The 14,702-nt window shown below is 36.3% G+C and overlaps 1 protein-coding gene across 1 annotated transcript; it reads right to left on the bottom strand.

The window, feature by feature from the left end:
• Positions 1–775: 775 nt before the first annotated feature.
• LOC107692324 (pyroglutamylated RFamide peptide receptor-like) lies at positions 776–14,233 on the bottom strand. The gene is made up of 8 exons (XM_016491305.1): positions 13,903–14,233; positions 9,107–9,265; positions 8,139–8,200; positions 6,957–7,189; positions 4,853–4,950; positions 2,381–2,854; positions 2,236–2,243; positions 776–898 (listed from the first exon to the last, which is right to left on the bottom strand). Exons 1-8 carry the CDS (start codon positions 14,231–14,233, stop codon positions 776–778), a joined length of 1,488 nt encoding a protein of 495 aa, XP_016346791.1.
• Positions 14,234–14,702: the final 469 nt, after the last annotated feature.

Here is a 14,702-nt window from a genome sequence, read left to right as displayed (position 1 = left end):
GACGTGGTGTTATTGTGTTTAAATATTAATTATATAATAATTATTATTATAATATTATTATTACTATTAATTTTTTATTATTTATTGATAATGTCATTATGTCTTATTGTATTTTTAATCATTTATAATATATTTAACAGATTTTTTTTTTTCCTTTTTATAAATAGTGGTGCTTACAAGGTAAAATGTGCTTAAAATTGCATAAAAATGCCTTAATTTCTAAAAAAACAAAAAAAAAAAATTGCAATCAACTTTTGCAACAATCTTTTGATTGCAACAATCTTTTTAAAATAACTTTATTATTAATTTATTTTATTATAATATTTTACAGCCTAATACTAAAGGGTTTACTCTGAAATTAACTGACAACATGGAATTCAGTACCACATACTGAGATAAAGAAAACTTTAGTGTTCATAAAAAAAAGAATGAAACATCAAAATACGCAATTTTTACAAAGTCACAATGTAACAAAGATATACAGATGAAATCATCTAGGCTACTTGATGTGCATTGCAATAGAAAAATATACACATTAACAATCTTTTAAAATACGATCTTTTAATTAAATAATTAAAATCATTGTAAAGATGTTCATACTATGATGGGCTGAGGTATCAGGGTGCAAAACGTGAGTGTGTTCTGCCAGCTTATCTGTATGTAATCTCTATTTCCAGGTTGTCTGAAATTGTAAAATATTGCCCATTGCAAACTCTACAACTGTCTTAATGTAAATCCGCGTTGTTAGGCTTTATGGAGTGTGTGTCGTCCGCACTCAGCTGGGCACTTCCAAAGGCCTCTGCAGGTACCTGCGGACTCCCAAGAACTTCCAGTAGACTTTGGGCCCATCCATGGAGACAGAATCCACATTCGCTGAGGCAAGAGGCTGCACACACTCCTGGATACGAGACATAAAAGCACAGCCAAACAATCATTAAATAATCTTTAACGCTACACTCCACAAACTGGCATTAAAAGAAATTGGGTCTCATTCACTAATCATTGCGTGGATTATTTGTATTTATATGCACAAGAGAACTTCTCATTAAAACGTGTGTACGTATATGAATTTGTACTAAATCGTTCATTTGTACTTCGTTCCAATGTTAATCTGCATGCTCTAGATGAGCAACCGTGTGCCTGAAGTTAGTAATTTGCATAAAACGCATCCAAACCAGCTCCATATAAGGACTTTTCCGCACAACTCTCATCACATATGACGCTATCTAAAGCCGCGTTCTTGTTTTGAGAGCACGTGCAGCAAGATCCTCGAGCAACGCCAAGCAAGTGTGCCATCTTTAAAACCACTTCAAACACAATAATCATGTATTATACAGACCCGGGTTACAGACCTCTCTTTAGCCAGCTGTATATATGAGTATCTGTGTTTTTATGTAGAGGAACACACTTTTTCTTACTCTTTTATAGGCCCTAAGATTAAAAAAATCTATGTATAAGATTTAATCTTAACATGTTTATAACGCTACCCACCACAGTATGTAATTTTTGCGTATGTGTGGTTTCAGTTGTTCCTACATATTTTCGTAAATTGATACTAAATTTTAATACGAAATTTATTGGTGAATCACAATTTTTTTAGTGAAAACCTTCAAACAGATTTCACGCAGAAATTCCAAATAAATAATGAATGAGACTCATTATTCTACAAATCGAGGGGTGAGAACCAGAAAGGCGTAAGTTACATTTCACCAACTTTACAGGAGAGCCAAAACAAACATTTTACCATAGTTTGATCTGACTTTGTGTACTGATTTCAATTGTTTATAATAAAAATTTGTACACTCATGGATGACAGTACTTTTGCCAGTAGAAAGAGCTCATTAAGAGCTTTCATTTGAGATATATATATATATACATTTCACCAAAAATGTCACTTACGCCCTTCTGGTTCTCACCCCTCGAAATTATCTAATTCAGCTGGAAAATATTCACCAAAGTCTAGGAAGGGTGCACAGAAAATATGGTCTTTGGTCTAAACTATCCAGTGTGTTTTGGACTTTCTCCGAGCCGAACCAAAACTAATGATGTACTGTAGCTGGTCTTGTTCATACGTGGTCTTCAGAAGTTCAGAGACTGAAAGTACTTCAAAAACATCTCGGTTTCTTTCATTGGTGACTCACTCCCATCCTTATTGTGGAGATATTAACTGAGCTCCAAAAACAAAAACATCCTTCAAAGGTCTGAAAACTGCCATCTACAGGTTGTTGAATCTACATCATTATCTGTGGGAGCAAAAAATGAAAACAATGACTATAGTTGTGAATTTGCGATTGTTTAAAACTCCTGAAGGACTGTCTTCTAAGTCATTAAGTCGATGAGTTTCAGGTATTACAATCTCATTTTGTTGACATTTACTCACCAGGTATCCCTGTGAGAGGCCGGTCAGATCCAGACGTGCTGTTTGTGTGTGGAGGGTCAATAACACTTAGCATCATGGTACTGGAGGTCTTTTTGGGCCTGATGGCGCTGAGAAGGTTCATGGGGGGAAACATGTTAGACGTAGGCCTCTCTGGTTCAGCATCCCATGCTGGTTTACTACACGATCTGATCCCTCCCTGTCTACATGTTGTCTCCAGGCCCCGTCTGGGTTCCACTGATTCCACTGCTGAGATGCCCACTCGTTTGTGACTCCTACAGGACCAACAGGAACACGAGCTACAGCAGCAACCTCTTGCACCCGAACATCCTCGGGTGAGCAGAGCCAGCAGGTCACTTTTGAAGGTGGTGTTGAGGGCAGCATAAACCAGCGGGTTACACACCGAGTTGCTGAATCCCAGGATCTGAACCACGCTGACTAGGAGAAACTCGGAGTCAAGATCAAGGTCCAGCTGACCTGTGTTCAGAGAACAGACATGCAAGGTACAGTTATAAAACCGTAAGGAAATTTCTCCACAAATAAAGAAAAAGCTTTCATTAAACGCTTTAGGGTTGACTTTTAGGGGCTATTCACAAATAATGAGATTCCGCATAAACACATTTCATTACACCAAATACACAAAATAATGTTCTTTTTAGCAACATCATATGACCCCTTTAAAAGCACAAGAGGTAGGGTAATGGAATGAAAAAAGGCAAGGTTTAGAGTATTTATGTGACCCTGGACCACAAAACCTTAAGTGTAAATTTTTCCAAATTGAGATTTATACATCATCTGAAAGCTGAATCAATTTTTGGCTATTGCTACAAATATACCCCAGCGACTTTAGACTGGTTTTGTGGTCCAGGGTCACATATTAGCTATATTAGCATCCATAACAATGCAAAATAACAATGTGTTGCTGTTACATCCTCTGCTGCTAGTCGAGCTCTTTAAGATCAGGTGAATTCTTATTGGCTGTCAATTTTTTTTATCGTTCATCAGCTGGAAAAACTCATTCTAAAGTGATTCCAACAATATCCTGCCTCATTGCGAACTTTCCTATTCTTATAGAAGTATAACGGTTATTAAAACTTTATAGTTATAGTTATCGTTCTTGGTGTGAACAGCCTTTTACGTTTTTTATTTTTGCTCCACCAACACAAACAGTTCCAAATGAAGCCACAGCAGAACCACTGCGTGTCTCCGAGCAACATAATAGTGTTTTGTTCTTGAATGTTTTGAACGGTTGAAATCGATTGAATGACTCAATCAATGACTCGCTTCGCGTTTTTGAGCAAATCAGTTTCATTTGAGTCAATGACTCACTCATAAAGAAGTCACTTATTGACTTCCTATGTGCATTCATTTATCACTAAATAGCTTTTTAAAAGAAAAAGGAGAAAACTAAAAAGGAATGAACTGCTATCAATGTCAAGATTAGATGAACAACACACTGTATAAAGTGTGTCTCTGGAGATGCAAACATGTTAGTGTCACTTGTGCTTTTTCATGGTTTCCTTTAAAACCTTTATTTCCATACCGGCTCCTGTCTCAGGTAAATGCTAATGAATGTAATTTCACTGGAAATAGAAGAATTTGTTATGCTGTCTTCTGAAAGGCTTTCGTTGCAGCTGAGAAGCACGTGAACCGTGGAAAAAAATGAAGAAATGGACTGCGTGTTGTGCACATGACAGTAGAGTGGATAGAACACTGGGCAAGGAAAAATAATAATATAATATTATTATAAAAAGACTGAAACCTTGAGGAGTAAGTACAGATGGAAAATTGCACTGAAAAATAAGGAGGGAAACAGTCTTGCTCTTAAGTGGAACTAAAATAGCTCCTATAGGTCAGAGAAGTCAGGTCAGAATTATGGAAAGCAGTGATTTACCATTTACCAAAGCCACTGCAGGTCCATTTATAATGAGAACAATGTATACGACCCCAGAATAAACGGGACATAACACTGAAATATATAAATAAGATGACATTTTTGATTTGCTGTGAATTTTCCTAATCATACGCATTTCATAGAGTTCTGATATCTTACACTTGCTTATGAAGTTTGGTTTAAATTACATTAATTAAGGATGTTTATGAATTACATAAAATGCTATACCTGTATTAATGCATTTTTAGGTGATATCACACAATCTGTGTATGGAGAAAATAGTACTACACCAAATTCACAATAGTTGCCATAGTGATAACTGCGAGAAGAATAATAGAACAAATGATTGCCTGTCGAAGATTCACAGGAACGAGGTGTTGACCTCTGCGAAAGGTTGGGGAGGAGGAAAGGGGTAAAGAAGGAGAGAATCTGAAGTGAGTGTGTTTAATCTACTCTCACAGGAAGGACAGCATCTGGCTGACAGACACATGTGTAAAAGGTTGTTTTTTTCATTACTTGTGAGGAGAAGAAAAAAGATTGACAACAGTAGGCAAGAGGGAAGAGCACAAGAGGTTTGGTACCGTAGTCAAGCAGGAGGGAGACCAGATGGAAGGGCGCCCAGCAGGCGACAAAGAGCAGCACCACGGTGGCCATCATTCTTACTGCACGCTTCTTCCTTCTGAGAATGAAAGGCATTTCTATTGTTGCAGGCATGTCAATAACAGCACAATACAGGGGTGTCAATCAAACAGCATTTCATTTGTACCAGTCTACCAAGATTATGCGAACCGAGAGCAACAATGTAGATGTTATGCAATGTTGGCAATGAAAGCATCTGCTAAACAGACCTTTCAAAAGCAGTGTGTGACTCCCAGAATTATATGGACAAACAAAAAGTGTTTTTTGTTGTTTATTGTCAAAATCGTTAGGTTCTGATCACATGGGTATCCATGCTGCGCTATTAGCCCAGGGGCCTTCAACCTTTTTAGGCTCCTTGGTGAATAGAGCAAGGACACCCTGTTATATGTTGTATAAAACTGAGTGTTGCATTTTAAGCTTGTCCTATAATTTTGTACCATATTAATATATAGTTTAGCTGATGGGTTGTTAACGTAACTGATGATATTCAGAGAGTTAAACGACTTGGCACAAGCTGATTGGTTCATGCTGCATATGCAGCCAATGAGCTTACTGCCTTGCATTTATATAGCTGGCTAGCATTCACTAGAGATTCCTGCAGCGCGATTTCAGAGTTTCTCTGAAACCCTCCACCTTCCCCAGCTCCACCTGTATAGATCTGCTATGGGTTATTTTATATGCTATTTGTGCAGCAGCAGTATGTCTTAAATACTCATGGCACCGTATCGCCGTATGCATTGGCAGTAGCAAGTTCCTGTACTTGCTTGCAGCAGCAGCAATAATCTACAACTACAGCAATAACCAACAGCAGCAGCAGCGTAGCAGATCTATTCCGCCAAGACCAAATACATTAACATTGTCATATCCATCACCATGCCAAAATCTTCAGAGAGTTGTCATGATTCAAATGTATTTATATACTTTGCAATGATGCTAACATTGCAAAACCTTAAGAATAATCATTAAATTGATAATTTACCCAAAAAATTTATTTTCTGTCATCATGTATTCACCCTCATGTCATTACAAACATTTATGACTTTATTCTGTGGAACATAAATGAAGATATTTTGAGAAAAGTCTCAGTTTTTCTGTCTACATAATGGAAGCCGTTGGTCACCAAAATTGTTTGGTTACCCACATTTCTTCAAAATTGTATCTTTGATGTTGCACAGAAGAAAGAAAGTCCAGATTTGGAATGAAATGAGGGTGTGTAAATGATGAAAGAATTTTTGGGTGACATGTTTGGGTGAACTATATCTTAAATGATGTACAGAGTCATATACTTGTACACTACATTGTAGTTTTACTTAATGGGATAGTTCGCCCAAAAAGTTATTCTTCATTAACAACTCACCCTCATGTTGATCCAAACCTGACTTTTTCGTCTGTGGAACACAAAAGACAATATTTTGAAAAACACTAGTGTTTTTGTCCACACAATGAAAGTCAATGGGGTCCAGTGTTGCTTTTGCGCATTATGTGGACAAAAAGTTTGAAACATTCTTTAATATATTCAAAAGAAAAAGTAATTGCTTTTATACTACAGTCCAATAAATAATAAGTTAGTATTGAGTAACTTATGTTTTAGACACAGTATTATCATTTAAGGCCCGTTCACACCAAAACCAATAACTATATTAGTGTCCACACCAGCACACGTTAACATTTTGTTCATTATAAGCATGTGCCGCAGTTACGTTGTCTGCCGCTTTAAATACTTTAAAGTCAGTTGTATTCTGATTTGTTTTCTATGGTTTTTACATTCATCAGCTGGAAAAAGTTCCTTAAAACGTATTATTTATCATACTAGATGTGAATGGTCCTTTGCTCTGCCAATGCAAATAGTTGAAATGAAATGAAGCCACGACAGAGTTTTTATTTTGAGGTGCAGTATCCCTTTATTATATTTAGCATCTTACTGTAATTGTAACTTTGGTTGAAGTGAATTTAACATTAATGTTTTGTTGAATGCATAATTTCATTTTTGAGACAATAATGAAATAAACAATATAATAGCAAGCAAACCCGCTGTTGTAGACTAACCTTGCAATCTTGTTGATTTCAGATCCCGGGAGCGTTTGAAACATGATGTCATGTACTTTGTGCTTGCCCCAGAGCTCCCGCATGATCTTCCAGTACAGGATGGCCATGGTCACCAAGGGGGCCAGAAACACCAGGACGGACAGACAGGTAGTGTAGGCTCTCCTCTGCCTCTGGCTTGGCCATACTTCCAAACAACTGGTATGGTGGACATCAAACAGGAAGTCATATTTCACCTGCATAGTTAAATAAGAGGAAACTTATTATGTGGGCCCTTCATTCTTTTCTATTTAGAAAAAAGTAGAAGAAAAAAGTTTGACAGATGGAGGGAAGGCTAGAGGCAGCTAAATATTCAAATATTCAATCTAATGAATTTGTTTAGCAAGTAATATTGTATAATGCTGCTCATGTTTCTTGATAATTCGTCTTATTCCCAAATGAACTATAATGGTCAGATTTACTGACTGACAGGCATTGCTAATGATTAAAGACAGCTTTTTATCCTTCTTATGAAGTTTATCTGCTGAATGCCTGAAACAGCATGACATCATGATCATGTGCATACAACATGTCTGAGGGAAAAACTATGTGAAAGCTGCTCATGCAAGGGCAATAAACATAAAGCAAAAACACAAACATGATAAGCGAAAGGCATTATTATCTCAATGAAAACATAACAGACATTGCATTTGAAGCCCTCAATGGTCTCTTCTAGCACAACAGCATCTAATTTGCTTCTAATAGAGTTGATGCATCTGTTATCTCTGGCGGTAGCTGCAGTGAATGAAAATTACAAGTCAAAGAGACATATTCTGCTCATGTTTAAACCATCAGCTGCTTTTTATTTTTATTTCATGTAATCTTTTGCTTTAATAATCACAACGCATTTCATAAACTTATGAAAACTAGGACATTTCTTTCTTTCCTCAGATAGATTTAGCTGATACTACTATTTGAGCTGAATACTGATGTTTATGACCTATTTCATTGTGTTCCTTATCTTTGACTGTTAATGACTTGAGTTTTGTCTGTTAAATAATATGACCCTGCATGCACCAGAGTGGGAGCAATCACTAAATTGCTTGTTTAATCTAAAAAATAGTGTGTATAATGGATAGGGATTGTTCTGGAAATGTCAGACAGAATGTGAATGTAGTATTTATTTTCTTAGAGTTGCATGTTTACCTCCACTTTCTGAACAAACCACATGGGAGCCGCGATTGCGAGGGCAACCAACCACACAGCCACTGTAAAATGAGGGACAAGACATAATATTTGTAGTTTTGTAGAATTTCAAAAGAACACAAAAGAAGATGTTTTGAAAAAGGTCACTGTTTTTGTCCATAAGTCAATGGGGTTCAAATTTGGTTTGCACTTTCATTATATGGACAAAACATTCTTTAAAATATCTTTGTTTGTGAAAGATCGCCAGGGCAACCAACCACACGGCCACTGTAAAATAAGTCAAAAAACACAATATTTGTTGTTTTCTATGCAGTGTCTAGCTCAAGGATTTCATATTGATGTCTGAGGGCCGCAAGGAGACTGCAAACTAAATTTACTATATTTAATAACATTACATTTCATTCTGCTTTCTAAAAACTGGTTAGAAGTCATGAGATTATTATTATTATTTTTTTTAAATTATTATTATTTTGATGACACTTTTTTTAACAATAAGAAAACCTAATAAATCTAATAAATATTTTTTATTTATTAAAGTTGAGATAATATTTTAATTACATTTTAATAATATTTTAATTTCCTTACAGTAGTGACATCATTAACGAATTCAGTTATATCATATTTAATTTCAAAACAATTATTTGAATTGTTTTGAAATTATTTGAATTATTTGAACCAAATTGTCGGTTGAGACATAAAACCAATATAAACATTTTATAATACAAAAAAATATTATATTAATTACAAAATACAAATATTTTTGCACACAGTACAAATAGATGTTTATACATTCAAATGTATATTTAATATTTTTAAGAGGACCCTTATATTTTTTACAAATATTATATATTATATTTTTGGAAGGGTTCCCTTACAGTGGGGAAAGATTAAAAAATGGGGCTTTCACAAGGGATGAGTTCACCTGCTGTTGTATGAGATATCTTTAATAACCTCTTTTCATAACTCACCCAGCATCTTGAAGGCATGACAAAGAAAGTAGCTGTTGCGGACATGCAGGGGATAAAGGATTCCTTGGAAACGCTCTACAGCAATACACGTCATGGTGAGCATGCTGGTCCCGATGGCCGTCACTTGTAGGAATGGTATTAACTTGCACAGAAAATCTCCTGTCGGTCAAAAAATGAATGAGGCACAGTGATTGAATCGTTGAATATGAGTGAATTAGAGAACAGGCAAATGAGCTGATGAAAGACTGTATAAAAATATTGAATAACAAACTGCTTGACCTGTTTTCATATATACACAGTAGGTAGGATTAACTGTTGACACATAAGAAAAATGATACTGAGGAGGCTTGCAGAGCAACTTATAGAAGGAAATGTGTGGGCAGTGAATGTATGGTCTTTATGGACAATGATGAAGACATAGGGGTGGACTAGGACCACAGGCTTCATTTTGTGACACAATGTTCCTCATAATTACTACAGTATATAGGAGATCAGATTGGGTTTGTGTTGCCATGGATTTAAGGAGCAATCTTCTCCCAGCAGTTCTGAGGAGTCTTCTATAACCCACTAATTCTTATTTTCCAGCTCACTGATCCTAAATAACTCCACAAGCACACTGGCATAATTCACCTGTTGTATGCCGGACATGACTGTCCTTCATTATACAATGTCATTAGATGAAAGGTCACAGACTCTTGCAAACGATAGAATCTAAAACACAACATGACGCATACTGAGCAATGCAAACTGATTTGTAGAGTCAAAAAATGGCAGGCATCGGATATTTGAGACTATATTTGAATTATTTTTAAATGTCAAGCGTTCAATTTTGGCTGGTTAACACAGTCCAGTTAGATCCTGCTGGTAGACATCATAACTACACCATTTTGCTGCAAATGCATTTTTTTTTTTTCATTGACGGCCTTTCAACAGTAGTATTCTGAGGAAATAAAAATAACCAGAACTGAGTGGCCATGATATACTTCATGATGCATTAAACTTGATATTTTTTTAAAGAAATATAAAATTTAATGTATCAAAGCTTCACTTAAATATATTTAATATTTTACACTTTTTTTTCTCGCATTATATACCATTACCCTACACTATAAAAGCTTGGGGGTCACTACTTTTTTAATTAATATTTTTGTTCAGCAATGGAACATTAAATTGGTCAAAAATCTCAATAAAGAATTTTACACTGTTATACAAATTTCTCTTCAAATAAATGCTGTTGTTTTGAACTTTCTATTCATCAAAGAATCCTGAAAATAAGGATTTCACAGTTTCCACAACAATATTAAACTGTTTTCAATATTGATAATAAAAAGAAATGCTGAGCAACAAATCAGCATATTAGAATGATTTCTGAAAGATTGTTTGACACTGAAGACTGGAGTAATGGCTGCTGAAAATTCAGCTTTGCCATCCCAGGAATAACTTATATTGCAGATAACAGAATTGTAACAGATTACCTTACAAATTAATAGATTACAGAAAACAATTAGTTTAAATTGTAATAATATTTCACAATATTACTGTTTTTACTGTATTTTTGATCAAATAAGTGCCGCTTTGGTGAGCATAAAAGACTACTTTCAAAAAACAAATTGAAAATGGTTTCTACAGCAACATAAGCACATTCATGTGTTATTTACACATATTGTAGATGGGCTGATGCAGCAAATAGGATTCCAAGAACTTCAGGTGAGGTAAATTGCTCATTTACAATTCAACCAGAGGTTCTGAAGATCTCTTCTAATCAATGGTGACCTTCCATCTCATCAAAAGTTACTTGGAGATCTGATTTAAGTGTTGGACATAATGAAGGTGTCGAAAAACAATACCACACAAACACAGATAAATGCAGTAATGAGTATGCTACATGGAAATGTTTAAGCGCAACAGTATCCTTCTGGTCTCAGCGAGCCTGTGTCTGTTCACGACAACTTGATTATTTATGGACATCAGACTTGTATAGGCTATCACATCAAAATTATAGCTCCATTTTAGACATAGAAGTCCACTTGTAGGATGGCCGTAGTGCTGGGCTGACCAAAAATATGTATCACGTTTTTTTTGGGATTCTGGCGGTTTCACGGTTTATCACAATCTACAGTTATCACAACTGTAAACAAAGCAGCGCGGCACTTTTAAACAATACATTAATATGCATTATATGGAGGTAAGATGAAAAGAAAATACCATCTACTCTTTTCTGAAGACAGTCAGTTCCCCTCAGAGATAGGCTACATTCATATAAACCCCCGATTCAGTATTTAGGATTTTCTTCCAATATTTCGCGCAACTTGAACAGTGATCTTGCTCTGCCTGCTACAGTATTTTCTCCTCTTTGTGTTCCTCTTCAGCGTCTCTGGCTTCTGTTAACGGCCGTTTACAGTTGGTTTATTTGCCCAGTTAAAGAATTAGTTGTCTGTTATTAATAGTTCTCTAACTATTAGTCAGTAGTGTATGCAGTTAACAGGGACTACCTCTCAATTCACGACGCTGTTGCTTAGGCACTTGTACCGGTAGGTAGCTATGCCTTTTTTTTTTTATTCATGTGCGTAATTCAAACCGGTTTACCGTCTGAACCAGTATCACGCAGCAGATGGCCGTGAATATTAATCAACCATCAGTACAATTTCAGCTGAAGAAAAAACACTCAAGACCAAACAAAACTTATGTACAGGTCCATTGAAATGTTTGACAGCAAAATAACGAGTAATGTGTGGTCCACAAATTATACACTATGTAAGTGCACCAGCTTTTCAATGTTTTTAGCGATGATGGTAAGCTACTGCATGTCTGTTATGATGACACAATTTGTCCACTTAAAGGGACAGTTCATCCAAAAAAAAAATATCGATTTTTTTCGTTAAGCAAATATCGATTACAGTTAGCTAATTAATGCATCGATGATAAATATCAAGTATAATATCTTTATTTTACAAAATACGGGACGAGAGATTTTAGGATTTTTGCCATATAAAATCGTTATTTAAAAACAAAGTTAATAATGTTAATAAAATGTTAATGTGGCATTAACTTAAAAGTGATAGGGTATGCACAGGCTTGTCAAAGGTTACGACTGCAGGTAAAACATGCTAAACCAATAGATTTGACAGCAATACATCGATTGTTAAAAAAAAAAGAAGAAAAAACAATTGAAATCGAATCATCCTCACATCTGAGAAGGGTCTGGCTGCAGCTGGCGCTTGCACTCTCAGACGCAAATAAAAGACTGCAAGTGACGTAGCTAGCGGAAGCGCAAGTGTCTGAGAGTGCAAGCCTGAGAATGCACGTCTGAGAGTGCAAGCGCCAGCTGCAGCCAGACCCTTTTGTCACATCTAGACAGGCGAGTCGAGATGATGTTATGAAGTAAACTAATAAATAATCCGCACATTTTCTTTCAACAGATCACACAAATAATGGCAAATGCTTCCATTCTCTGTTTAAAGACAGATGTTTTACACAACAAACACCCAAGGCCAAACAAAACTTGTGTAGCCTACAGGTCCATTAAAATGTTTGACAGCAGAATAATGAGTAATGTATGGTCCACAAATTATACACAATGTAAATGCACCAGTTGTTTAATGTTTTTAGCGATGATGGTACTGAATGTCTGTTATGGTGACACAATTTGTCCACTTAAAGGGACAGTTCATCCAAAAAAACAAAAATCCTTTATTCACCCTCAAACCTGTATTCAAACAGTTTTTCTCCATGAAATGAAAGACAATGAAAGACGCTGGGGTCCAAAACAACACTGGACACAACACTGGACAATCTGACATCCATTGTATAGTCAATAAACACTGAGGCATTTTTTCACAGGAAAAAATACAAAAAAATATTTTCATACAAGTTTGGGTGAACATGACGGTGAGTAAATGATGACAGGACTTTCATTTTGGGATGTATTATTATTAGGGGTGTACCGAAACTGTACCGAACCGTGACATTAAAACCGAAGTACGTACCGAACCGTCATGTTTGTGTACCGTTACACCCCTAATTATTATTATTATTATTATTAACATCAGATAGCCTTTCTTAGAGATAAAAAAAAAGTAAGAATTCTGACATTATTTTGAGATGCCGAAATATATTTAAGCACAGTTTATGTCTTTTTAAAAACCTCAGTGCTCATTTTTGTGCTTCAAGGATGGTACAAGAGACACTTGCATTTTAATTCAGTAACACAGGTGCAGTATACTGTACTACATTATTATGGATAGACTTCAGAAATCCAATTTCAGGCCTAGTGCAGTTTTGCACATGATTTATTCACTGGCATGAATTCATGTTACAAGTGCATCTTTTAATCTGTGCACATGTACTGAAGTGTAGCACAAACTTTTAATGAATTGTAGTTTTGTGAAAGATGAAAAACGAATGTGTAGAAAGCACAGAAATCCTTTACCCTTTGAACAATACTATACCATTTAAGAGCGTTGAATTGTCAGATGAATGCACTGGAGGTCAAGTACTCTGTTAGGGTGCTTTCACGCTTGGTTCGATTGCCTGTCGATTGCCAATCGAACCCAGGTGCTCATAGCTTCATCAGTGGCTTTGATCATGCATTGACTATATATGCTTAAAGCTTTACTTTCCCAAAGCTGTCACTTAATAGTGTTGAGATTGAGCTATACATCGGGAGACCTTGGGTTTATAAAAAATCATAAAAAGTTAGGGAAAAACTGGGTGGCCAATTGGTTATAGACAGTTATGGTGCATTATAAACATAACAGAAACTGATTTCTGCCAAGTGTGAACAAAATTAAGCCTACCTGCCAACCAGTTGGTGAAGAAGTGCTGCAGCAGTGTGGCAGGAACACACACTATGGATATCAGGAGGTCACTGAGTGCCAGAGAGCAAATGAAGAAGGTGCTGGGAGACTGCAGAGCCTTCCCGCGACATAAGAGAACCAGCACCGCCCCATTTCCCACCACTGCAAGCCCAAAGATGAGCACGTAGAGCAGGCCAAAAATTGGAAGCAGGGCGCTAGGGAGTCTGGGCACTGCCACCAGAGGAGGAATGGAGAATTCCTGGATGAACTGCCAGCGAGAGAGGTTGGAAGCCTTCAACATGAGGTCCAGAAGATGGGCAGTCAGGTTCATACTGATGAAGATCAACGGTTTTAGCTGTTTGTAGAACACCAGTATGTTTGATTCTTCAGTTGTAGTGCCAGCTGTGGTGTAGCAACTTGTTTTAACAATCTGTGGAGTCTGATCTTCACAATTTCTACAGAGAGCCTGTTTAAGTTACATTAATGAATGGTTATGTGTGCTGTATTGATCTCTTTGTAAATTACGGATTACAGGCATTTTTCATGGTTGTTCCTTTTTGTTGATGAAAACATGCCTTTATCTCATTCCTATTAAGGATATGCTTAGTGAGCATTGATTTTAAGTCACTGGGGACAATCTATCGTGCTTATTGACAGGCTGCTACTCTGCTTGACAAAAACCTCTTTAGTCAAAAGTTGTGTGATACCAGCATTATAATGATGCCCCACTGTTCACTCTCAGTATGTCAGTAGAATGTTCTTTAGCTGTTCCAGCTCCTTCTTGCTGATCTGATATCACA

The sequence above is a fragment of the Sinocyclocheilus anshuiensis genome, unplaced genomic scaffold (genome assembly GCF_001515605.1).
Source record: "Sinocyclocheilus anshuiensis isolate Anshui unplaced genomic scaffold, SAMN03320099.WGS_v1.1 scaffold478, whole genome shotgun sequence".
In the NCBI taxonomy this organism is placed as follows: domain Eukaryota; kingdom Metazoa; phylum Chordata; class Actinopteri; order Cypriniformes; family Cyprinidae; genus Sinocyclocheilus; species Sinocyclocheilus anshuiensis.
Note: the sequence above shows the minus strand (reverse complement) of the source record. Positions and strands in the feature narration are given on the sequence as shown.

Excerpts from the sequence above, each read along its gene's own strand:
- LOC107692324 (XM_016491305.1), bottom strand. The coding sequence starts at position 14,233 with ATGAACCTGACTGCCCATCTTCTGGACCTCATGTTGAAGGCTTCCAAC. Across the intron at positions 7,190-8,138 it reads GGTTTGTTCAGAAAGTGGAG|GTGAAATATGACTTCCTGTT; the intron begins GTAAACATGCAA and ends TTAACTATGCAG. Across the intron at positions 4,951-6,956 it reads GAAATCAACAAGATTGCAAG|AAGGAAGAAGCGTGCAGTAA; the intron begins GTTAGTCTACAA and ends TTTCATTCTCAG.